This window comes from Eurypyga helias, unplaced genomic scaffold (assembly GCF_000690775.1).
Source record: "Eurypyga helias isolate BGI_N326 unplaced genomic scaffold, ASM69077v1 scaffold14733, whole genome shotgun sequence".
Classification (NCBI taxonomy): Eukaryota; Metazoa; Chordata; class Aves; order Eurypygiformes; family Eurypygidae; genus Eurypyga; species Eurypyga helias.
The window spans coordinates 21,785-49,174 of record NW_010240665.1 but is presented as its reverse complement, the minus strand read 5'-3'; the positions used below and the strand labels follow the sequence as shown (position 1 = coordinate 49,174).

Below are 27,390 nucleotides of genomic sequence, written 5' to 3'. Positions count from 1 at the left end.
GAGAGAAGCCATAAATGTTCTGTGTAGAAATCAAAGACAATAATAAAAATAGGTTTTAATCAGGGAATAAAAATCTGTGAAGATAAAGCTGAAGAGAACACATTTCAATATGCGATTAATAATGAACAAATTGTTGCATTGTACAAAGTTGAGTTGCTACCAAAAGAAATCTGTAACAAATAGTGATCAAAAGTTGTGTTACTAGAATTCAGATTTTTTTTTTTTGGTCTTACTTTTTGAAGAGAGTAAAAGCATTATATTTCAGTAGGCAGATTCTGATCTGGACTAATGACCACATTTCAGTTCAGCAACTTTGAATTTATCCTGTAATAGAGATCAGAATCTGGCCACAGGACTCACAATTAAGTAACAGCAATGAAACAGACACCAGTAAAAAGTGGAAAAAAATGTTATCTACTGTAATTCCTATAACTGTGCAATAACTTGCTGTGCTGTTACTAATCATAGTCCTAGTTGAAGAGAGTGTGTTTTCATGGATGTGCTGTTAAATTGAAAAAACAGTGTTAATCCAAAATTCAAAACCTCTGAGAAGGGAGGAGATCTGTTAGAACCATTGTATGTCACCACCATTTCTCTCTTTGCAGTTTGCTGTTCCACAAGACACTCCTGAACTTGCTGCTTTTTTATATAATTCCACAATTTCTCATTATATCAGGAGAAGGGATGTCAAAGTGGCAGAACCTCACAGGAGAAACTCTGCAAAAATATTGGTGAGCTATCAAACCTATAAACTTGGACTATGCATGCAATGTATCAAGGTGGCTGTTGGTTTGACTGTGATTTATTTACAGACTTTTAAATATTGTTCTAAGTGATTTTTAGCCATTCAGTTTAAAAATAGCGTTTATTACGTATCCCCGTGCCTCAGGTTAGTGATATTGTTTGACGGATTTTTACGTTGAGGATCATGCCAAATTCCTGGCTGCGTTACACCTGGCTTTTTGCAGACAACCCCCTGTGGTCATGTGATGGCACACTTATCACAGGGAATTTCAGCACAGATTTAAAGAATGGGCCCCTCTTCCACAAATTAAATTTCAGATTCTGACTTTTGAAATACAAGTTTCTTGTTAACTTGACTCCTAGAATTCTGGCTCTTTTCACAAGAGTAGCTCACACTTAACATTTTCAGGTAAAGTAAGAGTTCTGACTTACAAGTAGTTTGGAGTGTATTTATTCCCCTCAGTAAGTATTTAGGCACATGAAAAGGTAAGATTCTTACCCTTTCCCCTACACAAGCAAGACAAATGGGACAGGTCACCGCATCTTTAACATTCCAGACAATGCTGGAGCAAGAGCAAGATCTCTCTCCTAGGAATATAGTTCTGATTAGTCAGTCTGGTACCCGACTGTTTGGACTTGGCTGTATTTTCTAAAGGTTGGTTTTTTTCCATTCCTGCATCCAGTGTCCCGTCCTTGGCGTACTGCAGCATTGTAGGTATCAGCTCCCCTTGCCTAGAGGCAGCGTTCAGACTCTGTGACCCTGAGGTCAGTCGCAGGATTCATGCAGTCAGTGCTTTCTGTTGATTCTTATGAACCTCCGGCAGAATTTCTTTCATCAGTCCAGTCTCTTATTAAGCTGTTAACTCCGAGCTCATGTTTGAATTCCTTGACATCACTAGAATTTGGTAGGAAGAAAAGACCCTCACAGACCTAAGTATTCTGGAGTAATAGAATAATTATGCTGCTTCTGAAAGTTAATTTGGCAATTTTTGTAAAGGAAGAAGATAGAATCTGAAAGTAATGAACACCATAATGTTACTAAGACCAAAATTACAGATTAACCCATTTTAAACAATAATGACTGTTGATTCCTATGTAATTCTTTCACCAACCTAATGCCTTGGGAATAATACAATTCCACTGAGGCTGAAGGAAGAATGGCTGGGCTTTCGAAGACATACCAGTCAATACCACAAAACACTTAATCCATTCTTCAGTAATGCCTTAATTATCAGTTACCTTTCTCACTGATTAGGTCACATGCTGCCAAGATAGAAATTACTGCGGCAACTGAAAGTGGTTAACAAAGTTCTGAAGTATGTACTACGTCTGCATCTTAAAAAACAAAGCAGAGGTTTTTCAGCTCCTTGGTGTAGACAGATAGTATTTAGCTGAGTACTTAGTAATATAAAATTGACACAGTGATGAGCAGTCTTCTAGTACAATATGCCCTTGATAAGCACAAATTAGGGTAGGAATGGGTACAGCAGATAGATAGCAGGACCTTTTCAGGATGGCATAGGAAAGCAATTATGTCATTTGTTCATTTAGAAAGGTGTCCCAGTTCTATGTGCCTTCAGCATTGATTACTGCAGATCCAGAAAAAAAAATATTTTTTGACACATTTGAATTAGACTTTGAAAGTGAATGTTGCTCTGGAAAATGACTGGCCAAAGATAATTGTTTGTTAAAATCTGTGAATGTTTTTGTCAGAAATTTTAAGTTAATTTCATTTTCATCAAAGCATTTTCACAGGGAGAAAAAATATTCTGAGAACCTCTTATTCCATTTATACTGTTTATTAAATGTTTGGTTTCCCTTCCACTAGTTCTAATGTTACAGTGTTCTGGAAATCACTACAAGCTAAATGCATTACTAAGGAAAATAGAAATATGTGTTCAGGCCCTAAAATGTCAGCCAAAAGCAGACTTCTTTGCATACTAATGATTTATTTTGTTAACATGTGGTTTTGGCCACTATGATTAATGAAAACAGTTCTCCTCCTTCCTGTAAGATAAATAAATCTAGTTGGAGGATGTTTAAGTATAAAAAAGCCAAATATACAGATACTTTGAAATATTAATTAAAAAAAAAAATTGTTTACAATTGCAAGTTCCAGGGTTTACAGTTTCATTTTCAGGCAGATTTAGAAAACAGTGATTAAGCTTACAGCTCCTGCTTAACTTGTAATAAGATAGAGATTTGTGGGGAAAGCTGTCTATAAAGATAGAGGATTCCTTAAGGGTTTTTTTCAGATCTTTATATACATCAACTCATTTTCTGAAGTACGGCCTCTGATAGCGCAGCCATTCTCAGTCTCCCAAGGGGATGTACTTGTGAAAACTTAGCTTTGCTTTCGAGGTCACAAGACCTTCTGTCATGAGTGTCAACAAAGCATCTGTAAGAGAAGGATTCTCTGCTTTGTTACAAAAACATGAATCAATTAAAACCTCAGCCTTCCTCCTGGATCAAACTAAAACTTTTCAGGTAAAACCCATTTGTATATATAAATCTATATATTTTTTACACACACTTCTAATAATTTTTTCGTGAGCTCTTTCTTCCTTTCTGTGCCCCAAACAAGCGGTTACCCCATGGGACTCTGCTTATTCCCTGCAGTGGCTTCCAGTCAGCTTTCAACCTTTTTTGTGACATTCTGGCAGACTTTAACAGGGTGTACAGTTCTGAGCTGCATGGCTTGGCTTTTGTGTTCAACCTTGTGTATGAGCCAGAATCACTGCTCATCAGGAGTGTTTCATGGACAACAAGTTTCAAGTAGAGCAACTAATGAATCTCTGCAAATGTTCTGGCTGTTATAAAATAAATATCAGTAAGAAGACCAGGAGAGTTAGAAGAGGGGGAAGGTTTAGGAACAGAAATAAAGATTCCAGGCATAGAGAACAGGAAAAAAAAATGTTGAAATAACAAAATGACTGATAGATAAATAAAAATCACATGCTTCAAAAGATTGATAAGTACCTGGACATTTGAAGAGTTCTTCAGTAGATATTGTTGAAAATTATGTTTTCATTACTACAGGTGGGTGGATGTATTCATCGGTGGGGCAAAATGAATCTCCCCCTTGGTTTATAGTTCTCACAATGACTCATGGGTCATCTCATGTGTATTAGATCAAATTACTGATTTCAGACTACTTAACTCTTTAAGGAAAAGTTGATTTGGTTTGCTGATGTATAGCATTTGAAAGTGATTAGATACATTTTTAAAGCATAGGTATGTCTTCCTTTATTTTGTGCACAGAACTGTACAAATGTGAAGTGTATCCTAATTTCCTGCACTGTGGGACAGCTGGAAAAAGGGAAGAGTGCAGCACTAAAAATCAGGTCCCGGCTATGGGCCCAAACGTTCCTGGAGGTAATGCACACAAAAAACTCTTTCTACACACAAAGATGCCTGCATCTTTTATTTGACCAGATAGTTAAGAACACAGATGATGGAATTAAATGGGCCAAATGCAAATCCTTTTTGTTACCCCTTTCTTTGAAAACAATGTCTCGCTGGTTCATGCTGCTTGATTTTATTTCTCACTATCACTCCCTCTCAAATTCATGTTCTGAATGTTACCTGAAGATTATTTTTAAACACCTTTCCTGTTTTGTTTCTTCTTTCCTGGACTGGCCCAAATCAGTAATCTCTTAGGTCTCCATGATGTGCTCTGCATTCATTATATCTTTCTCAATAAAAGGTTATTCTTGGAGCCAAACAGCAGATGGTGTACACGGTGTCCAGCCTAAAAATTAATTGTTATTCATTCTTTGTTAAACTAGGGAAAAGTACTATGTATCAAGCTCATATGACATACAACATTCATGTAGTGACAATCTGTGACACCACTAAAAAAAGGGGCAGTGCGGACCATGGAAAAAATGAACTTCCCTTTGCAAATTCTTGCATTTCCAACTTCATCTGCTCTCAGAATTGTATTTACACTGCATAAGGCAGAGGGGTTGCACTGTGAGCTGTTACCTCACACCTGGCCCTTACTGTAGTCTGAATTCCCCATTCTTCCTACCTGGAATGCAAGAACCTTCCTGTAAAGAGTGATTTATCCCCACAGTACCTCTTACCCTTGCAAGAAAAGAATTGAGGATCTTCAGCTTACAACAGGAGCTTTAAATTAAGCTCCTCCCACTTTTTAAATTAATTTCTCCCTTTCCTCAAATGCAAAAGTAGATAAATGAAATTCTTCCTCTCTTAACTTGCTTTCCTAGAGAAACAAGAGAGCAGATAGGACAGTATTTACAGAAAGCTGAATGCCAGCTCAATAGCTGACCATCATACTTGGAGGGTCACGGGTCTCTGCAGCAGTGGTTACTGAAAGGATGACTTGAAAGGTCTTTCTACCTATCTGTCAGGACTTAAGGTCACAATTTGGTTTTCTTGTGCAACAGCTATTAGCACCATTATGACTGAAGAGACCTTTGAAGTATCTGGCCTTTCTTGAGAGAGTGATTTAAGTCTAGCTCAGGAACAAAGGACATGCTTTAAGATACTAAGAGAATTAATTCCTGATTTGTCAGTACATTTTCTTTTGGTTAACAATCAGTCCCAAGAAACTTTCATATCCTCTCTTCAGTTCCCGTACCAGAAATACAATGCTTTTAAGAGAAGGCGTATTTAGCAAATGTGTTTGAAAGGCTAGACTGGATGTGCTTCATCTAGGCTTGCCTAGTGAGTCATCTGTTAGTGAGGAAAAAAGGGCAGGCTCTAGTTCAAACTTAAGCCCAAAAGCTTGATAGCTTGGATGCCTGTCCTTCCAAATCTGGGTAACTGGGTTGGACATCTTCTGGTGTAAGCTTTCACAAAGGTCTTACAAAATTTTGCACAGAAAATACCAGTATGTAAGCATCTCTGCCCTCATAGGAAAAATACATGTGTTGGAAAATATGATGTTAACTTCACTCCAGTTTTTTGTAATTCCAGTAAGAGACTGTTTGACCTTCCCACACTGGCTATTAACTGTTAAGTTCACTTGTGAACTTAACACTTGTGCACTTAACTGCACTAGTTCACTGTTCCTAACACACAGAGACAGGCAGAGATACTATCCTTGGCTGAAACAATCTGTAATAATTTTGACCACAGCAGTGTCCAAGCAATATCACAGTGAACCTTCCCCATCTTCTTCATCAAACAGAATCACAATGAACCTTCCCCGTCTTCTTCACCAAGCAAAAGTTAAAGCTTAGCTCCTGTAGTTACCTTACTAGGAACTGGACCAGGCACATTCTGGATCCAGTCAAGGCCTTCTGTTCATCATTCTGCTGGTGAAATCTACTTAACCCTGTAAGGGCCAAAACCAAGGTCTTGTGAAAAAAAAAAAAAACGAACAACCCACATAAATGAAACCCCTTGCACAGATCCTTATATGCCAATTTTCTAGGCTATTTACAGCTATATCAGTGGGAATTTGCCTCATAAAAGTTTTTCTAAGTCCAGTTTAGTATGTAACAAGAAATAACTGTGAGAGGTTAAAGCTAAACAAAGTTAATGAGAAACAGAGAGTGTTTCCCTGAGTTTTGGTTGTGACAGAGAATGTGTAACAGTTGGAACAAAGTAGCTACAGAAGGTATTAAACCTCCTTTTCTTGGTGTCTCTTAATAAAGACAGAATCTTTCTAGCTATAAGCTTGGTTAGCCTGACCTAGGTTCAGAAGAAGGATAACCATATGACATTCAGTGGCATGTTTAATGCAGGAGCAGTGAGATTCATCTTACCTAAAATTTGAGTCATCTGAAAGCGAGATGCCAAAACTGGTTGCCTAACTGTAGCCAGTGGCAAGAGAGAGACGTGTCTTCAGAGGATGCTTTATCCAGCTGATTTGAAACACCTTGCTCTGCCCTCCTTCTGGTCTGAATGGTGGAGAAGGGTCACAGCTGTGCCTTGGGACACAGGTATGTGCAAACACACATGGCAGTGCCAGTGCCGCAGTCCCTTTAGCTCTTCCTTACTCCTTAATAAATCCTGCTTGCTATGCCTGCACCTTCCTTCAGTCAGTGAGGTCAAGGCAGAGGTGGAATCTTTCACCAACCTGTGGGCAGGGGTGAACCATTCTGTAGGCTCCCTGGGTGCAGAGACCCATGGCAAACACTCCTACAGCTACATCTTTTGCTTACTCCACTGTCCTTACGTACCCTTGCTATCACACAAGGCTTTTTATGGGCTGTGATAACTTTTCCTTTTGCCTGTAGCCTTAGGAAGCATCTCTGTTTCCTTCAGATAGTAACTTAGAAGCCTTGTAAAAGCTCAGAAAACTGCACTTCAAGCAACAGATTGTTTCTGAGTAAAAAAGGTAGTCCCCAGAGAACTGTTGCATCCTCCCATTTATGTCTAAGAGGCTGCCAGAATAACATGACCCTTGCTTCACATGCAAACTTATTTATTGAGAAGAGGGAGAGAGCAAATAGCATGATGGGATCTGGTTGCCTTCCTCCAACTCACCTCAAAACAGTTCTCTTTCACAGACCCTTTTAAAATTAGCAGTTATACAGTCATCACCATAAAAGATTGCAGAGCATAATTACTTCCTGAAAAAGGGCATAGTCAGCTCTTAGCCTGTAAACTTCTAGTTCCTAAGATTATTCCAGCAGTAAACTGAAGTATACCTAAAAAACTGCTGCTGTTAACTAGGCTGAACTCTGCAGATTCAAACTGATGATTGAAATGCAGTCAAAATAATCAGGATGTGGTGATTCTGAACCAGGAAGGACTGTTCAAGGCCCAGACTGAACCCCACAGTCATGGATTTGTAAAAAAAAAATTAGAGGAAAAGTTGCTGTCTCTACAGCAGCATCCCAGACTTTTTTGCACAAGCAACTAATGTACAAAAATTTTCATATGCCAAAGAAAGCAGGATAATGGCAACATACAAATTCCTCAACTGTGTTATAATCTAAATGAAGATATGATGATCTGCAGAAGCAATTGTGCTCATTAAAGCTGAGAACGCACTGTCCTTACATATTTTTTTTCTCACAGATACACTAATTCAAACCTGATAAGTATTTGATTGGAAGTGATTGATTAATGCTAGGATGAAGTAATTCATGTTTCTCACCAAAGGTATATGGATCAGCTCTTATGTTTTGTTGCCACAAAAGATCAGTCATGTATTGAGTGACTCCTTCCTCTTCCACTTAGTTTAACTGACAACAGCTGACCCCTTTGCCTCTTGACAGTTGTAATCTGTCACCTTAAACCCCAAACTCCCATAACAAATAACAGTTAAATGACGTGCAATGATTAGACATGTTTGAGTAAATAAAGCAACCCAAATTTCCCAACCAGCCGTCAAGAGACAGACATTGTGCTAAGGCCAAGAAGAATCACATACTTCTTTGGATTAACTTCAAAGCCTGACTGTAAATATGAACCCTCTAGTAAAGCTGACTTTTGGATTCAGACTTGCTGATCGAGCAAATAATAGCCTGATTCATGCAAAAGAGTAACAAGGTTATGTTATGTTGTGTTCTGTTAGGGCTCCGTTTATGTCCCCATTAGTCTAATGGTACTTCTGAATCATCAGGGGGACATCTTGCCCAGTGTTCTTTGAACTCTGATGGGTACTTTTTTAATCTAAGACTCAGAGGTTGGCTTGTAAAACACCTGTTTTGAAAATGTATTTCTAAATGATGAATCTGTACCATCTGCCTGATATGCGACATCCTTCCAGGCTCAAATCTCTTAGGATGCTTACAGCACTGTGGGAAGTGGAACTTAGCTCATTCTTGACTGTTATTTCAGCCTGTATTGAAAGTTCCTCACAATGATAAAAATCTCCTTCTGGGAGATCTTGGGGAAGCAGTAATGTAAAAAAAACCCACAGAGGCTGTGCGAGGTTCCCAAGAGGTTTGAAGTTTATTTTCTTTTCTTTTAATGATATTGAATATAATTGTATTGTTTCTCTCTGGCCTTTTAGACAGATCCAGACATTTGAATTTGGCACCCCTGACTGCATGAACTTTAATAGCTAGAAGGGAGAAAAATCTAGTTTTAATCTGAGAAAGCTGAAAAGCAACAGAAACATGGCAGCCACACTGTAATTGGGGGCTCCCTTAGTATACAAAGCCATGTTTTGCCTTCTCTATTAAATACTGGTTATTTCAGTGTTTCTGAACATGCACTGCTCCTGTTGCTTTTTAGGTGCCTAAATATGGAAATGTATGCTTAACATAATAAAGGTGATGAGTGCTGTGATGCCCACATCCTAAGTGCCTGGCTCCAGACTGGAATCCAAAACCTGAAACTAAATACCCAGGCTCCCTATCCAGCATATGGAGACAATGAGGTACCTCAGGCAAATTGACTTGCACTAACCATCATGATGGTGTATGACAGCCATCCCTTATCAGGAGGTTAGGCACACAAATTGGGAATAAGCAGGAATATTTCCACCCCTCTGAGAAGGCAGAGTCCAAAATTGACTCAGGAAGTACCTACAGCATTAGTTGAAAGAATGAAGGAGGACTTCAGTTAGTCAATATTTAGTGGCAGAAGCTAGAGCTGGCAGCCTAGTGGCTAGAAAATTCATAACTGGAAGACATGTATTCAATTCTTTCCTCACCTGGTGGAGTTGGTCCAAGACAGGTGAGAGATCTAGCTCTTGTATAGGTTCCTTTATTCAATCACTTTTCTCCCTCACCTCTTTACTATAGGAGCAATTACCCAAGCTGTGAGTGGGATATGAGCCCAAGGAACAATAGTTTCTAGACTCAGCACAAAAACTCTTTCTGTGCCGAGTGGAAAACATCTAAGCCAAGGGATTAGTGTTCTCAAAACATAAATCTGCAGCCAGTCAAAATTCCCTGTCCATGGTTAGAAGTAGGGAAGCACAGAAAAATTAGTGAGAGATAGAGCTTGGTCTCTCACTAATTGCCATATATAAGCCATATATATAAATTTAAGTAGATTATTTTAATTCAGATTGAGAATTAAAAGCCATAAATTTGATGCACTGCTTTTCAAGCTACATATAATAATAAAAGGAAGAAGTTCAAATAAATTTGTCTTAGGTCAGACAACTGTTGTTATTTGAAAAAACAAAATAAGTAAAAAAGAAAACTATGTGTGGCCAGAAATTCTCTGTTATGTTGGATTTGATTGTTTATGTGGAAAGAACACTAGAATGAAAGAGACCTTGGCACTGGACTGAACGTTTTTTGGGTGTAGGCTAGTTTTACTTCTTAAATCAATAACCATTAAAATCAGTATATTAGTGTTCTGAAATCACAGCAAAATATCTGCCTATATTGTAATTTAAAATAGTCTATTTAAATGAATGTAACATGTACAATATGTGAAGTGTAGGAAGTTAATGATAGACATGAGGATGTGTTGATTTGCAGAGGAGTTGTATTATCTTTGGTCACAGATTCGTTTGGGTAGACATACCCTCTTGTTACAAATAGCACAGGTACTATTTGACCATGCACAGAATAATTTTTAATAAATTAATAAAAGAAAAATAATTGCATGACCTCTACCCTTAGCATTTATGTAAGCTACTCTGTTGGCAGTAGTTCAGGGGTTTGGAGGTATCGGTCAAAGAAAGCAGACTAATGAATTCCCAAAGCATATATTTATAAGGTAACACCATATTGCTTACTCTCTTGTCTCTAAAATGTGCCAGACTCCAGCAGACACAAAGGGAAACAAGTTCTAATCAAGCAGAGCCAATATTGTTATAACAGCACTGAACTCCGTATGCCACAGACAACTTCGAGGGGGAAAATTCCACTGCAGCGTGCAGCTTGCAGTCGATAAAGTACGTACCCTTCAGTTAGGGTGACTTCACTGGGCTACATCTACCCAGAAGAAAAGTATTTCAGAGAAGGTGAACAGTGCTCTGTAGAGGCAGTGAACAAAGTTGTTCTGGGGATTCCCTCCAGTAGTTAAACTCTTCAAACCCATAGAAGAACAATGACCTGTCAGAATTCTTTAAACTGCCAGAAGTTTTGTTCCTCCTACCCACCTTCACTCTAGCTACCTGTGGGCCAGATTTGCCCCTGCATTTTAGTCTTCTACCTGACTAAGGTGCCTCCATATGCCTTAAAGACATTTTGGGGAGACTTCAGATCTTTGCCTGAGCTTCCTGCAGAAACCACCAGCATTCCAGTGGAGCCTGGTGAACTCTCCTTCAGATTGTCCAAGAATTCCCAGCACTTCCCACATTATTTCTGTTTGTCTCAATTGTACCTGGGGAAACACTGCACTGAATATTTATTGGGAACACTTTTCTTCATTTCTGGATGCACCTATGTCTCACAAACATTAAAGGAAACAAAGGCTTCAGTTCAAAAATCTATTTGTAAACCAAAAGTGTGTAGGGAGAGAGAAGCCTTAATAAATACACCAGAAGGGATCTACCACCCAGGCAACACAGGGGACCGTCACATTTTGCCTGCTTGCCATGATATTGGCACATAGCTGTCTCGGCGATGCACCTAAGAGCAAGCTCAGCTTGTTCTACCACAGGGAGAAGCTCAAAGGGCCAATGTAGCTAGGGCTGGGCTCCCGGCCGTTGGTCATTAGGCACTGACATTCACAAATACCAAATTCCTTCTTCCCCTTCCTCTCAGTCCTCAGCTTGAATTGCAAACCACAGGTCCTGATGCTTACAGTAAATGCTGAATATTTAAACATATGCTACTTTAAAAATGATATAGTGAAGAAATGCTGTTTCTCACGAATGCCTTCAGAATTATAAACAAGGCTGTAGGATAGGCATCTGCCTGTATCTCCAAGTTGTTGGTACAGCTAAAAATCCTGTTTGCAACTGATGCCACAGTCATTTTTCTGAAGTCATTTGCCACAAACATAATTCTGGTGAATGCAGGAAAATACTTCCTAGTCTTTTCTGTTCTCCACTGCTGTAAAACAATGGGAATGTGCAGCATTTCCAGGAGTCCAATGAAGGGTTGAGTAAAGCTGATAGCTGTGGGCACAACCCAAGGTTATTAACCCAGCCAAGCATTAATCCACAGGAAGTACCTTCCTCTGATGTTCTTATTGCTAATATAAGATGAAAATGAAATAAGCCATGTATAGGAGGTGAAGGGATTTATTTCTCTGTAAGTGCTGTGTTTCTTTTATATGATGTTTCAAGAGAGTTAATGCCTCTACTGTATCTTAGCTAATCAGGCTGCATGTCTAATGTCTGCTTTTTTAACAATATAACATATCCTACTCTCTCCATTACAGATTATTTTTAGAAATCATATAATCGTATCCAGAATCCTGCATAATATGAATTGCTTAGGATTGAAAACATAAGGCTTTTTTCTGAATGCAGATCATTGCACAACTACAGAAGTATGCTGGGACTTTGTGTGACATGTCTAGTGCTGTAGAATAAAAGATGAAGAATGGCTGGAGTCTGAAAATGGAAAATAATTAGTGTGATAAGGAAAAACTTTTTTCTGAAGACCATCTCATAGATGTTTAGCACCATGAAAGTGTATAAAAAATACTTACTCACCAAGTCTTAATACTAAATCGGTCCAATTTTTCATTTCAAACACTGTTGATAGAAAAGGTAATTCACTTCAATTAGATGCCATCTATGTTAAGGGTATGATTTGATTATCCCTATGTAGACTTTTGAGGCACTTTTCTTCGTATTGCTCATACCTAATATAACCCCCAAGGGAAGGTTAAATGTCTTGATAATAAAAATTCAGCTGCTCTCAATATTTTCAACGAACAAAATTATGGCATATCCAAATGAGTTCCAGAAGGCAAAAGTGGGCTAGCTTCATATTGCCAGTAAACACTCACAGCTTTGAAGAGAAAACTAGTTTTTAAGAATATGACAGAACAGACAAGGCAAATACCAGAACTACAACCCTGAACCTCAGGAGAGCAGCCTTCAGCCTTTTCAGGGATCTGCTTGGAAGAACTCCATAGGAAATGATCCTGGAGAAGAGTCCAGGAAAAGCAGTGATTCTCCAGGATCACCTCCTTCAAGCTCATAAACTGTTCATCCTGACATGTAGGAAGTCAAGGAAAGGTGGCAGGAGGCCTGCATGGATGAACAAGGAGCTCCTGGTAAAACTGAGACATAGAAAGGAAACATAAAAGAGGTGGAAGCAGCATCAGTTGACCCAGTGCAGAGGCTGGAAGGGGAATATGGAGAGAGTGTCCAAACATGCAGGGACAGAGTTAGAAAAACAGAAGCCCACCAGGAGCTAAGCGTGGGATTTAAAGGGTATCAGTGGGACTTCTATATCAGCAGCAAAAGGAAGGCTAGGGAAAATTTGAGTCTTCTGCTGGACACGGAAAGGTTCATCTTGGTGGACAAGGGGAGAGCAGTCACTGGTTTTTATCTTGATATTAGCAAAGTTTTTGACACTGTCAAAATGAATGAAGATAGGTGGAGAGGAGGTGGATTCAAAACTGACTGAACTGACAGGCTTCAAGTGTTGTGGTCAGCAGCATCAAGTCCAGCTGGAGGTTTGTCTCTAATGCCACGGGTCAATACTGGGGCCAGTACTGTGTAACATCATTAATGGCTTGGATAATGGGACAGAGTACACTCTCAGCAAGTTTGTAGATGATAGAAAAGTGGAAGCAGTGGTTAATACAGCAGACGGTTCCTTCAGAAAAACCTTGACAGGCTGGAGAAATGGATTGGCAAGAATTTCATGAAGCGTGACAAAGGGAAATGCAAAATTCTGTACCAGAGGAGGAATAACCCTATGCACCAGTACATACAGGCTGGGCACCAACCAGCTGGAAGGCAGTATTCTAGCAAAGGATGTTGGCATCCTGATGGACACCAAGTTGAACATGACCCCACTCTGTACGTCCTTGCAGCAAAGTCAGTCGACAGCCTCTTGGTCTGCATTACAAAGTGTTGCCAGCAGGTCGAGGCAGATGACTATTGCTGTTCAGTCAGCACTGGTGACACAGATCTGGAGTGCTGTGTCCAGCCCTGGGCTCCCTGGGACAAGTGAGATGTGGACATACTGGATCAAGTCCAGCCAAGGGTCACAATGATGATTAAGAGCTTTGAGCATCTGATATACAAAGAGAGGCTGAGAGAGCTGGGACTGTCAGTCTGGAGAAGGTTCAGGCGGGATCTTATCAGTGTCTATAAACATCTGATAGGAGGGAGTAAATAAGACAGAGCCAGGCTCTTCTCAGTGATATCCAATAAGAGGAGAAGAAGGAAGAAGCACAAATTGAAATACAGGAAATTCCATTTAAACATAAGAAAAACCTTTTTACTGTGAGGGTAGTCAAACACTGGGATAGGTTGCTCCTAGAGTTTGTGGAGTCTCTATTCTTGAAGATACTCAAAACCTAACTGGACTAAGCCTATGTCTGTAGCTGACCCTGCTCTCAACATGTGGTTGGAGTAGATAATCTCCAGAGGTGCCTTCCCACCTCAGTAGTTCTGTGAAAACTTCGAGTTGGGCCATGGTCCTCCAGCTACATCCAAGCTGGCTCCCAGGTTTAGGTTATGCTTATTTCAAGTCATGTCAACAAACAAGCCTTTCTCCATCAGTGAAGGAAAGAAATAGTAGCCCAAATTATCATGAGGTCTTCTTACCTCAGTCTTTGCTCCACCAAATGGCTGAAAGGGAAGAAACATTTCTTAGAGAGGGTTTATGCCTTTGATGCAACAGGAAATTCCAGAGAAAAACATCTAGCAGGGAGGAAAAGATGTTGAGTAATCACACAGGGACTGAGTCAATGGAGCAGAACTCCTAAATGTGTGAGAAGTAGAAGCAAGGAGAAAGTTTTGCAGAAGGGGATTTAGGAAGCGACAGCGACGTTCTGAATACACTGGACTGTAAGAAACTGGTGCCAAAATGAAAGATTTCTTACAAGGCTCTGTCTTTCTGTAAATCTGTAGTCAAATACTGTGTGGAATTCTGGTCATCATACTTCAGAAAGGATTGAGACAGGTAACAAAAATAATTAAGGGCTTCAAAAATATTCTCATACAAAAGATTAAAATTGTTTACCTCAAGGAGCCTAAGGTAAGGGGATATAGTGATAGTCTCTTAGCCCTTATCCAATGCTTTTTAGAGCATATCAAAGCACTTTATAAAAAGGAGATTACCCCAACTTTACAGGGGGTGGGATATACAAGATAAATGTCACCCAAAAAATCATTTGCAGAGGTGGAATTAGAAACAGATTGTTGACTTCCAGAAGAGCATTGTAACCACTCAGCCATCCTTCCTTGCGATAAAAACAAGAAAAAGAGGGCAAAGAGTGTAGGATCTTCTGTCTATAACAAAATAACATTCAGTGAAATAGAGAGATGTCAAATTCAAAGTGAACTGCGAGATTTACTTGATACCTGATGTTCTTAGCCTTCAAAACTAATTCCAGTTAGAAAATGATGATGCCAAGAGTCAACAGGATTCAAAATATGCACATGGAAAATACTTGTATCCATTCTAGTATATGTTGCAACCATTGAGATTCTTTTAAGGGACATGTACTTTCACATGTCAGCCCTTAGGCCAGTTCCCGACAGATTTCGGCAGATACTTCTCATTTTTCATTTGTTGAAGTGCTTAACGAGAGCTACATAAATATATTACTAGGCAGCCAGTTTAACAATGACTGCTGTACTTTCCTGTTGCAGTTGCACAATGAAGTGAAAAAGCAAGGTGTTTTGGGGTTTTGAGCTCTGCTGCAATAGGAAATCAATCACACTCTCAAGTGAAGTGCAAAGATGTTTATTCCTTTTAGTGTTTTAGATGTTTGTTCCTTTTTGATGCCAACAGGGAGCTCTACCAGCCTGGTCTCAACGTAGGCCTGGAAATCTTCTCAAGACACCCACATTTGCTGTTGGGCTTGGTGAGCAGAGGCTAGGTTTTAAAACACACACACCCCATAAACCTCCCCCTTGATTCAAACTCATCAGTCTGCTATTTCAGAGTGAAATATGACAAACAACTGTCTGTCTGTCTGTGTGTCTAACCCTTCTTCTCATGTGAACATGCGGTCTTTGCATCTTTGTCTTGTTTTTTGTCTCGTGGATACACACAGGTCCCAGGACTGCTGTACCCGTAACCAAAAGGAACCGTCTTTGCCTTAGGAAATCAGTGCTCTGTATTTTTTCTCTGCTTATTTCTCATAATGCTTTTATGAATAAACACGGGTTTTAATAATTTTTTTTTAATGTAATTTCAGAGAAAGAATGATCTCTATACTCTTTCTTCCAATGTGTCCTTCAAAGTTAGGAGCATGCCATATAAAATGCAACCAGCAAAGCTCCCCGAGGGAAGCATAGCAGTAAGTAACTGGAAATGATATCGTTGTGTGAAGCACATGTATTTGGTAATTCTGATCACAGCTGTGAAAGTTTTTATAGATTAAAATACTGAGATTGGTCTTTTCTGTGTTTCTAGTGAAAATTCCTGAAAAAACACCTAAAGAAAATACCTCTACTGCTTTCTGTGGAAGTTGCTGATATATGATACTAATTCCAATTTTAAATAATTTCTTGCTGCATTAATGTGCAGACAGCTGTATTGCAGGCAGGATGGATTTTTCACTCAGAAGAAAACAGCAAAACTGTGAAAGCAAGTCTCCAATTACCTTTTTTAGAGTAAAAAAAATTCTGGAGGAAATTCATATGCAAAATCCAAAATCTTGGTTCTGTCAGGTTGAGAGATCTCACTCTTCTCCCAGTCCGCAGTTCTCTCACACAACTTTACAGATTATCTGTGGCATATCTTACCTGTATTAAGCTGCTTTGATACCCTGATTTTCAGAACAGGCTGCGTGCCTCTCTGGGGTTTCCGCCTCACAGCACGTAACGTGCAAGGTACGAAATTACCTGGTAAACCCTACAGGTGTGATCGAGAGACAGTAAAGTATTTCCCTTATTTGTAGAGCGAGATTCGTGTGTCCCTGTGTTATTACATGAAAAATTAATCTTGGAGGTGTAAGTTGATTTAATCTTTTGCTGGGGCCAAAGCACTGAGTTTGGAGAGCAATTTAAAGGAATTTGCTTCTTACGGTGTCCAATACTGTGGTTAAAGTTCACTCTATTTTGTCATTACTGATGGAGGTAAGTAAAATATGAGTGCAAAATTTTATTCTAGTGTAAGAGTAATCTGAAATTTGAAGGTTTATTGTTCTCACCTCTGTAAAGATTTATCATCTACTTTTTGAAGTGCTTCGTAAGCTTCGTACAAACTTTCCCCAGTTAAATCTTAGTGCAGATACATCATAGCATGTCTGTTGAGATGTAGTAGTAGGGAACAGAATATTTTGTTATATGGAAAACCAACATAATAAAACACGTCACAGTTTACATTTAATATATTTTGTAGGATATGGGTTGTAAAGTTGTGTTCTGAACAGGCAGAGATTGACTGATACTGGCTCTGGGAAGACACAAGGTGAAATCTTGGTCCTATATGCTCCCAACCTCTGACATCAGGAGACCCATGCTTTTGCCAGAGAGATTTGATGCTTAACACAGTATTCATCCAAAAAGGTTCAAAGGCTCCAAGCTGACAGATATACTCAGGCTCTTTATATTTTCTTGCACAATGTGTTCCATACCAGAAACACGTGTTGGGCAGAACTCTGTTGGTAGTGGTTCCTTCATCTGGACTGAAGTGCTTTACCCCAGGTGATAGCCTGCTGTTCTCAACAAGTGTCAGATGATCTACCAAATGATCAGATAAGCATTTTATTCTCTTACTCCAGCCAGTATAATGCTTGTTATTTGCTGCAGATGATTTACAGCAAAATGCCTGTAATGGCAACTGTAAAATGTTGAAAAATGATAGCGCTTTTATGTCGTTTCATATCTGGACATGGCAGTGGATGCTTGCCAGCTCTACAGTTTGATGTGTTATATGCACAAGCTCTTTTGATGTTCCCCTTGCAAGAAGAAATATTTGCTTGAAGTTGAGCAATGCTCAATATTTTTGCTCCTTCTGAAAAAGATCACTGGTTGTGTTTTAAAAGTTTCCAAAGATTTATTTGGAGGTTTATGGTTTTCTTTCAGACAATGCAAGGGTGGAAGTGGAATAAAGATTTTAATATTTTTAAATTAATTGTCAAAAGTATAGATTTAATAGTCAGCCAACACCTTAAAGTTTATATAGTGAAGAGGATATATTCTAAAAGAACAGAGCATATGTCCTTCATTTAACTCATACAGCACTGGGTTCCAATTTTGCAGGCTGCTATGTATATGTATTTTTGGTGGTATTAGTAATCCCATACACCTTGGTAACCTACACAGTCATGTAGGTATGTGCTTACATATTTGCAGCACTGAGGTCTTTATTTCCATCATCATGGAATACAGGTCTGCATCTTGAACAGAAGGTCATTATACATAGATGTGTGAAAGGTTATGTAAATGTAAGAAAATCGAAATCTTTTATAGTAAAACATTAGAATGAAAATGGCATCAAACAGGAAATTAGCTTGGAGCTTAAACCAAAATCCAATGAAATCAATAAAAATATTTCTATTGATTTTGATAGGCTTTGAATTACAACTATATATTGTACAACTGGTTGTATTTCCTTGCTAACAGCTGTATAATTCAAAAGAACATTGACATTTTTTCCTAGAGGTATTCTTATGGTAAATAATACTATCCTACATGATTAATCTCATGTGCAAGGTGAAATAATAGTTTTTTATTGTAAAAAGTATAGAGTTAGAATAAGCAGTAATTTGTTTCATTTTAATTTATGATTCTTGAGCCAGTTTTGGAGTTTAATAAAATATAACTGCTTTTTTTAAATGCTTGATAGGATCTTCAGAGGGAATGCCTTTAGCATAAACTGTTTGACCAGTGTCCTGCAGTGAGTAAAACTGATTTCAGACTAAGGCTTTTAACTCCTTTTTAACTATTACACAGTTACGAGTAGTTTCATTTTAAATGGGCTTATATTCCTTATGAAATATATTTGCATATATGGATATTTGCACAAACATTTGCAAAGTGTAAATATAAATGTCAATATTCATTATGACTACAAGCTCAGAGGTTGGTTTACATTTTATTTTGAGCATTTTTTCAGAACATACAAGAACATCATGCTGCAAAGGTTGGATGGGAACGTGTAGGAGTACTAAGAGTTCCCATTTCTCAACCTCTGTAATCAAAATGAGTAAAGGTTAGAGTAAGGTCATCATGGGTAGTAAAAAGGGTAGCATTAGAATAATAATTAATTTAGCTACTGTTTCTTAAAGTAGAAGATTGAACAATGGAGGAGATAATTTTATTTTTTTAAGTGTGTCTTTTATAGGACAAGAGGGAAAATACAGCCTTGTGAGAATCTCACTCCTACCAGGCACTGCATTCTGACCACTGATGCTGGATGTTTGCACCAGTAGAACAATTCCCACAAGGGCCAGCCAATGAACCAGCAGCTTACCCCACGTTTCTCTCTGCATCGTGCTGCCTTCTGCTGGGATCAATGACAATTCTGAAGCTACGTTGAGTAGCACCAAAGGCAGGAGCAAAATCCAAACTGTAAAAAATCAGTGGCAAACCCCCTAATATTTCTTTTCTTTCCTTAAAATGTGCTTAACTGTGGCACGTTATGAAAAAGGCAAAATAAAATACCCCCCTATAGAATTACTTTTGTGAGCAACAGATGACTCATGGAACCACAGCAGTGATTCTGAAGTTAAGACTATCAGACAGTGACAGTGGATGTTATTTCCAATAGCAGGCAAAGGCTCTGTCTGTAACTCTCAAGTTGGCTGCACCCTCATCTCAGTGCTTGAGCCAGATGGCATTCCTTGTCAGCCCTTTGCATACAGAAGGTGTGAGAGATTCGGTAGTGGGAAAGGACAAAATTCAGATGGCTTCTCTCAAGTGTGTGAGGTCAAGTCTGTCCCCAGCCTGACAGAGAAGCCACCACTGTTTTCAACGTTCCGTGTAAGAAAGTCTTCTAGCCTTGGACGGAGAGGAAAGCCGATGTGCATCTGAAGTACAGTGCCAACATGCAACATGTGTACAAATTCCACTGCTTCATACTGGCCACCTTAGATGAAAACAGATAAATCCCTCCCAAAACATTCCCTGGCTCTAATCCTGCAGTACTAAACCTACCACATGGAGAAGAGCAGAGATCCAAGCTGAATAATGCAAACTTGTCTTAAATAAAAATCATATGTAAAACTGTTGTGGACAGCATGGGGTGGAGGAGACAGAGTCTTCTGTGGAAATGGTGAAACAAGGCAGGCAAAACTGAAAGGATGCTTTGTTTCTTTCTTCCCCTCCAGCTTCTGCCTCCGCTCTGTGGGTGTTCAGGACTTGCAGTGTCAAAACTGTTCACCAGGCATTGCATTAGTAACCCTGCAAGTCTTTGTATAAAAGGAGGCAGCCCGGGGCGTTACATTCTACTGGTAATACACACAGGCAGGAGTGAGACTGACGACTACATATAATCCTCTGCTCAGGAAATAAATCTCAAGCACTTAGCACAACCTTTCCCTTGCTTTCAAAAACCTAAGACAAAGAAGGATTCATGGGAAAAGGGAGTGGGTGTGCCAAAATGGTTTTAAGATTTTAGCAGGCGAATATTTCATTAGCCATTGGCCTCACTCCTGCTGCAAGAGAAGAGAGATGCAGCAGTTTTGCAGCAGCATCCTGCTTAATATAGGACAGACCGAATTTCTGCTGTCTGTTTTACCCATTGCTGGTAATCTAAGGATTATAAACCTGATGCTCTTCTGCAAGATTACAGTTTCTTGTTTATATTTCAACATTTGTCAGGCTCCAGCGGAGCTACTGAAATTACACTGTAAATTGCACTCTACTGTCTGTAAATGACAGAAGGAAGAAGGGAGAGAGGATTATGAACCCATGCAGTACAAGCAAGGCTGAGCACTGCTACACCACTCCCAACTGGTTACCGTGTGTCCTCAGGAAGACCCAGGTGTCCTTATCTGGATCCACGCTGATAGGTTCTCTGTAGGTATCATAAGAAGGGCAGGTTGCCTTAATGTTTTCAAAGCCTAAGAGGAAAGAAAACACAACATGCAAATGCAGCGAACATCTAGGAAGTGGTGCATAAAAGAAAATATGGAATAGCTGCATAGCTACTTGTAGTTACACTACTATCAGCTTTATCCAAAGCCTAATGAAATCCACCATCCCTAATCAAATCAACTGTTTCCACTGATTTCAACAGTATCTCAAACATGGTTTGAGGTCTGGATTGACCCCCCCCTAATTTTGAACAGTGAACTGCAGCACATTATTTAGGAGTCTAGTTGCTGTGCTCCTGTGCAGTCAGCAGGCAGCCCAGTGAGCTGTTCAGGTCCTGGACAACACCAGGCAGCAGCTTGGCTCACCCCTGTCTGAGAGCTCCTGGGTTGCTGAATTCGTTGCCTCAGATTGGATGAACATGGCCTTGGTGCCCAAGGAGACAGCTGTGGTTAAGTCAGGTACCATCACAAAAAATCCTTCCTACAGAAGTACCTGCCCACTCTGATAATTTCAATTCAGGACATACAATTTCAGTAGACTGTTCTCTACCAACCCCTCCGTAGCTGGCCAGCAGCTTGCCAGAGTCTCTTTGTTCTGGATTGCTGGTGTTGTACCGTCCGGCCCGGAGCAGTGATGCTGACTTCATTTCCTGTTGCATTTATCTCAGTCACATTGTGCCACCTAGGATTTCAGCTCAAGCTATCAGTACTGATGGCTAAATCAAATTATCTAAGCAAGCGGGTCTTCCCTTGGATTTGATCCTACTGTGAAATGGAGTCAGTCATTCTGTCTGACGTGAGGACAGAAAGCCCTGCTTGGATTTGCTTTTTGCAGTTGTTTACAAATATTGGTTAGGATGATTGTGGTAAGTGGTCTGTCACTTCACTGCTCCAGCTCCACAGCAGCATGCTCAGACAAGTGATAGTGTTTGAACAGAAACTGTAGTGAAGCTCAAACCTTGTGTCAGTAAGGTATAAACACTGTGTGTTGATAGTTTCAGATCCTTTTCAAATAATAATTTTAAAAAATGATAACCTCTTGCTTGTGGTACCACAGCCTTTGCCAGCAGAGGAAGTGCACAGTGTGGATGAGTTGGGGTTTTTTAGTCAGTCTCAGTTTTTGCTGTCCTGGGCTCCACTGAATTTTCATCAGCACTTCCCAACTCTAGTTCTCCACGTGATCGGGCCTTCAAGGCTTGCCTCAGGGCAGCATTCATGAAGATTTTCAAGGAACAGAAGAGGGATGCTTGCTTTCTTGGGCAGCTGAGCTCATTGCTTGCTACAGGCTTTCTGCAGCCCATCATGTCTGCATCCCTTCTTATGTAAGGCCAGATAAGCCTTTTACTTCCATTCATCTTTTTCCTTAACTGGCTTTTCTCTGGGCGGAATCTCTGCAGACAGTTCAGATGACCTGCATCTCATTTTCTCTGCCCTTGCATTTTAATGCCAGATACAGTACCACTCTGAGACACAAGGAGAGGCATTCAAGAACATTTTGTCCTCACTAAATGAGGACTGGTCTTACTGAATCTAATGATACAGAGAGCCGATGAAGTTCTCGGGTGGTTAATAAGCAACCCAAAGAGGAGTCTAGGGATGGGAATAGTATCCCTGAAGTGGCATAATTGATCACTTGATCACACCAGCAAGATATCTTGGGTGACTAAGGGTGGGATTTCATGGGTATTTTAGTAATTCTGTTTGTCTTGAAATAATTTTTTCTTGATTTAATTGGCTAAGGTATTTATTGTTTGTTGATCCTATCTTTTTGAAGTCTTTTAGCGTAATAACTATTTACAGCTGCACTAGAGAAGTATGTGTTTGTTAGATCAATGAAGGCATGGCCAGCACTGCAAGCACTTCATCTTCAGAGTTTAGGTCAATGTTTAAGTGCCAACCCCAGGACTGGGCACTGTCTCGGAATTTTCTGTGTAACCCTCAGTGTAAGCTTTGGTAGAAGGCAAGTGGTATCCTAAATAGAAAGTCTGTCCCTAATTTCAGCTGTGATCTGTATCCCATAACAGTGAGGGTTGATACTAGGCATCAGTAGACCTCACCAGGGTGTCATCTCTCTAAGTGCTGTGTCAGAGTAGGGGGCAGTTGGCTGCACAGATGAAGTAAGTGGAAAGGATTATTCCAAATTGCATTCCAATTAGGCATGACAGTATCTGAGAGACAGGTCTGCTGGTACTTGCAGAAGGAAAAGTCTTGGGAAGTATGCTGATCATGAGAAAGCATGGGAGAGGAAAGGGCTAGATGTTGCAGAAAGGCTGAAACTTGGCATCTTCAAGGAGAAAAGTGGGAGACACGGAGATGGAATTGATTTTGAACTGGACTATGGAGTTGTGTTTAGTCTTCAAACTTAGGATGCTGTTCCATGAATGAACAAATTAACATTCTGCGAAACTTCAGGTGCATCAACCAGTGAGTTAATAGCAAAAAAACCAAGTGGAAAGAGAATTTGCAAGGAGTGCAGATCGGGGATTGGGCAATAGCCAAGGAACTTATTAAGAAGAGTAGATTTTCTAGCTGTACCTCAAGCACTGAAGAGGAAGATCATTTAAGAGTTTGCTTTGCAAACTGATACCATGTTGTCATGAAGAAAATAACTTCCATCTGTCACATACTTATCCTGTTTGAGGGAGATGAGGAGTAAATGAGAGAGGTCCAAAAGAAATGCTCAGAGAGAAATAACTTCCTAGGCTAACAATAAAGAGGAAAGTTTGACAAAATAAACTAAAACTGAAGGGACATAACTGTGGCTGAGGAGCTAAGGAAAGCTCAAACTCATTCCTTCCCACTTGGGAGCAGCAGGGAGAGAGCAAATACTCAGTGAGACTGACAAGGAGCTCTCCAAGCAGAGTCTGAGAGTGCAGAATAAATTTGGTACAAGGTCTGGAATGGAGAGTGAGGAGGAGGTTATTTGTGTGGATGGACTCAGAAGAAGAAATACAGAAGGTTTATTATTACTCTTTGTCAAGATGAAGGTCTAAAGAGAGAAGTTTGCCAAGTCAATTAAAACCTTTGGTAACTCATGTTATACACACCTGCTGCTTTCTAGAGCCTCAGACAATGAGAGAGCGCGTTTCATGCTTATTTCCCATTTAGGTAATTGTGCATATGCTTGGCTTCTTCTAAGGAGCCTAACACCAAACTGTGCATTAGGCTGTATCACAAGAACAATGCACTCTGCCAGAGTTTCTTGTTTGGACTGCTTAGCTTAAACTCAAGTCATAGGAAAAAACGTATACTGGTGTGTCAGCAGCAATTAAAATAAGAAAAATGTAACTGGTATCTATTGTGGTTTGAATTAAGAGTTTGGGCTGAAGTCAACCATTGTTTCAGAGTAATTCAGCGTAAGTCAGTTAGTTACACAGGCCTAGGCCTCACCAGCATACACAGGAGTAGAACTTTGCCCTTCGAATCTTGAAGCATCTGCACAGAAGGGTGTTTTTTGCTTCTCTGCGTTAAGTGAAAATGATTCCTGTGTCTGGTACGACAAGACTTTTGTATATGTGTAAATCCCATTTCTAGTAATTATCATGAACAAGTGGAAAGGACCTTGCAGTAAATGAAGCGAACATGGAAGAATTCCAAGCAATGCATATTTCTAGTCTGCAAAATGCTGTTGAAGTGAATGCTTAGAACCTCTGTATTCTGCTGCCATATTTGCTTTACTTGTTTAATTTGTGTTCATTTAATGTGTTCTTTTCATTTCAGATCAGAACATCTGTCATTTGGTCCACTCCAAATGTCTCCTTTGTAATCCCTTTATGGGTTATAATACTAGCGATACTTCTTGGGCTACTGGTATTAGCCATGTTGACCCTCGCTTTATGGAAGGTATGTTGCATTATTACTCTTACTCTTGCCTTTAAAAAAAACCTGAAAGATGCTGGAAGATACTAACAGACAAGGAAAAGAAAGGCTGGAATTTTGTGTTCTGTAGCATTTTGGAGCTAAAGCAACAATACACATGTGTCTTTTTTGTTTTGGCATTTCTGACATGCTGGTGTCACTGACCTTTACGCAAGGAACTTGTTTTCAAAGTTCTCCTTTATTATTAAGGTCTGGTTATAAATGGGCAGACAGAGTTTGGCTCTGTTTCCCAAGACCTATGATCCTCTTTTTCAGGATGTTTAGGTTCAAAAAGAAGTGACTCTAACTTTGTTTTCTCTGAATACTTCAGGAATTTCCAGTTTTTGTCAGCATGTAACAACACTCCCAGCTTTGAGAATTAATTTTTAGATGTTTTCCTCTTATGTTAGTATGTCACATCTTCTGTTGTTAAAGTTTTCAAGTTCTGTGTTGGTCTCCCTTCACAAGTTACAGGAAACTGCTATATTATAGGGAGCCAACATAGCTTTTGGCCACGCTCTCAGTTCCAATTTAAAAAAAAATAAAATAATTTCTTAAGTCAGGATATGGCTCATCTGCCTTTAGCTGCCTAAAGGTTATGGGTTAGGCGTCCAACCTATGCTAACTTTGCAGATTTGCCTGGTCAGTTAAGAACAGGAAAAGCTATGTCTAAACCATGGGAGGATGAGAGGCCTTACTTTTTGATGGTACTCTCCTTTGACCTCTTGTGAAGCCTACATAACTTCCAACCTTTTGACCAAAAGCATAACTTATAGGCAGTTAAAGTTAGGTGAGAAGAATTTTGTCTTTAGTGATCTTTCGTCTAGGCCAGAACACTGTCCTGTGCACATTTCCCAACAGATACTCCACCTCTGTAGTTAGTACTATCTGTCAATCTAAATATCTTTTCTGAATGAGTGTCTTGCTGAACTGAAATTAGCAATTTTCTCATTAGAGTCAGTCCATATCAGCAGTGAGACCAACTTTACATCTGCAAAGACAGTTTTAATTTGAATTTTTAAGGCAGTGCTTTGAAACTCAATGCCTTGCACCTAAACATTTAACTTCTCATAGAGAACAATTTGAATAGAAACAAAAAAGCTTCACAGTCTGTCAGCCTGCCACAGATTGTACAGACCTTTCAGGCTGACTGAGTGAAGAATCAAACTGCAGCTGAGTCTTCCTGTGGTTGTCTTACCATGACACCTTCACTTCTTGGTTGTTTTCTGCAGTGTGGCTTCTTTGACAGAGCTAGACCTCCTCAAGATGACATGGCTGACAGGGAACAACTGACAAATAACAAAACTACTGATGCATAGAGGAAGAGAGTGACAGTTCAAGTCGGAATTCTGCCTGAGACTAGAAACATGATGAGGATTAAATGAAGGATTCCTTCCACCAGTCTTCCTTTGTTCCTGCAAGTGACACGGTGTCGTAATCTGATCTATGCAACCTTCTGAGAACATGCCACATGATGGCCATCCTTGCCAAAGAAAGCAGCTTCATCACTGCCTTACAAACTACTCACCACCAAGCAGAATGTTTATCCCACGCTCCTGTCAGTCTACATTTCAGCAGATGCTTCTGAACACGTGTGGTATATACTGAGATGCTTCCAGAACAAGCCCAAATCTCCCAAGGAGAGAACACCTGCATTGCTGTATTGTCTCGAAGATGGACAGGCACAAGCCTTCTGAACACTGCTGTATCATGCAGAATGCCTTTGACACCTCCCTAAGAATAAGAACTTCTATGAAATTATGGCTCAGGGAGACAAGCAATATATCAGTACTGTGAAGTACTTCTGAAAAACAAAGGTAGTTTATAGAGAACTTTATAGATGGGGCACAATTATTTATTTTTCCACCTTTTCAGGATAAGTATCTGATATAATCATCAACTTAGATTTTGAGAAAAGAAAGTAAAAAAAATAGAAATCATGTACTTACCTTGCATGTAAATAGAAAAGTGAACCCATTCCACACACAGAACACATTTTTCTTGGCTACAAGGGGTTTTGCAAAGCAGATTTATGCAACATTTTACAAGATAAGACATATGATAAACAAGAACATCATGTATCTCTTTCAGCCCAGAGCTGGCAGTGTCACACCCAGATAACTAAATCCGCAGAGCCGGCAACAAGTTACCCTCTCACTGCGTTGCTGATGGCTGACACCTGTACAGCTGACAAAGGATACAGTCATTTGTGGAACACCGATTTAAATTATCACAGCCACACTGGTGATACGGAGAAGGCTTGGAGGTTTGGGGCTAGGATAAATTTTCTTTCCCGTTGCCCTCTTACTCTCTTGAAATGGCCTCTGAAAATGGAATGGCTACTGCCATTGTGTCTTCTCTTTAACTTGTGTCATATTCCCTAACACTTTGTTCACCTAAAGAAATCTTTGCCTTTTTTAATTTATTTTACAGACTGCAAGCTGGCAGCATATTTAAAGTGTTGATTTCAGCAAAGTTGAAGGCTGAATATAATAATTTCTTAAGAAAAGTCTTGCAGGGAAGGTGGACAGGATTTGTATTTATGCAGAAAAACAGGACGACAGCCAGCCAAGCATGAACAAAAAGAAGGAAAGATATTTTGAGGTAAAGAGTAAAAATACACATTTAAGATTTCATTTTCTTCTGGTCTGAGGATTCTGAAGAAGAGAGGCTTTGTTCTTGCTCTTCTATCAGCAAATGGTCCCTGTCTCAGCAGGGGCTCTAAGCTCTGATCTGTGCACATTCACGCCTGAAAGCTTGACTCTTCGGTGCCGACTGAAATTAGCTATAATGTGTGAACTTCAGGAGGGATTGTTTATTTTCTGA

At 39.7% G+C, this 27,390-nt stretch overlaps 1 protein-coding gene across 1 annotated transcript in view; it reads left to right on the top strand.

Moving 5' to 3' along the window:
- The window catches only part of LOC104507283 (integrin alpha-8-like), a 47,930-nt gene extending 21,362 nt beyond the window's left edge, over positions 1 to 26,568 (top strand). The window contains exons 6-10 of the mRNA XM_010148514.1: positions 606 to 731; positions 4,006 to 4,119; positions 15,919 to 16,020; positions 24,427 to 24,549; positions 25,797 to 26,568. Of these exons, the coding sequence (XP_010146816.1) occupies positions 606 to 731; positions 4,006 to 4,119; positions 15,919 to 16,020; positions 24,427 to 24,549; positions 25,797 to 25,883 (552 nt within the window). The 3' untranslated portion in view covers positions 25,884 to 26,568. The remainder of the gene's footprint in view (positions 1 to 605; positions 732 to 4,005; positions 4,120 to 15,918; positions 16,021 to 24,426; positions 24,550 to 25,796) is intronic.
- Positions 26,569 to 27,390: the final 822 nt, after the last annotated feature.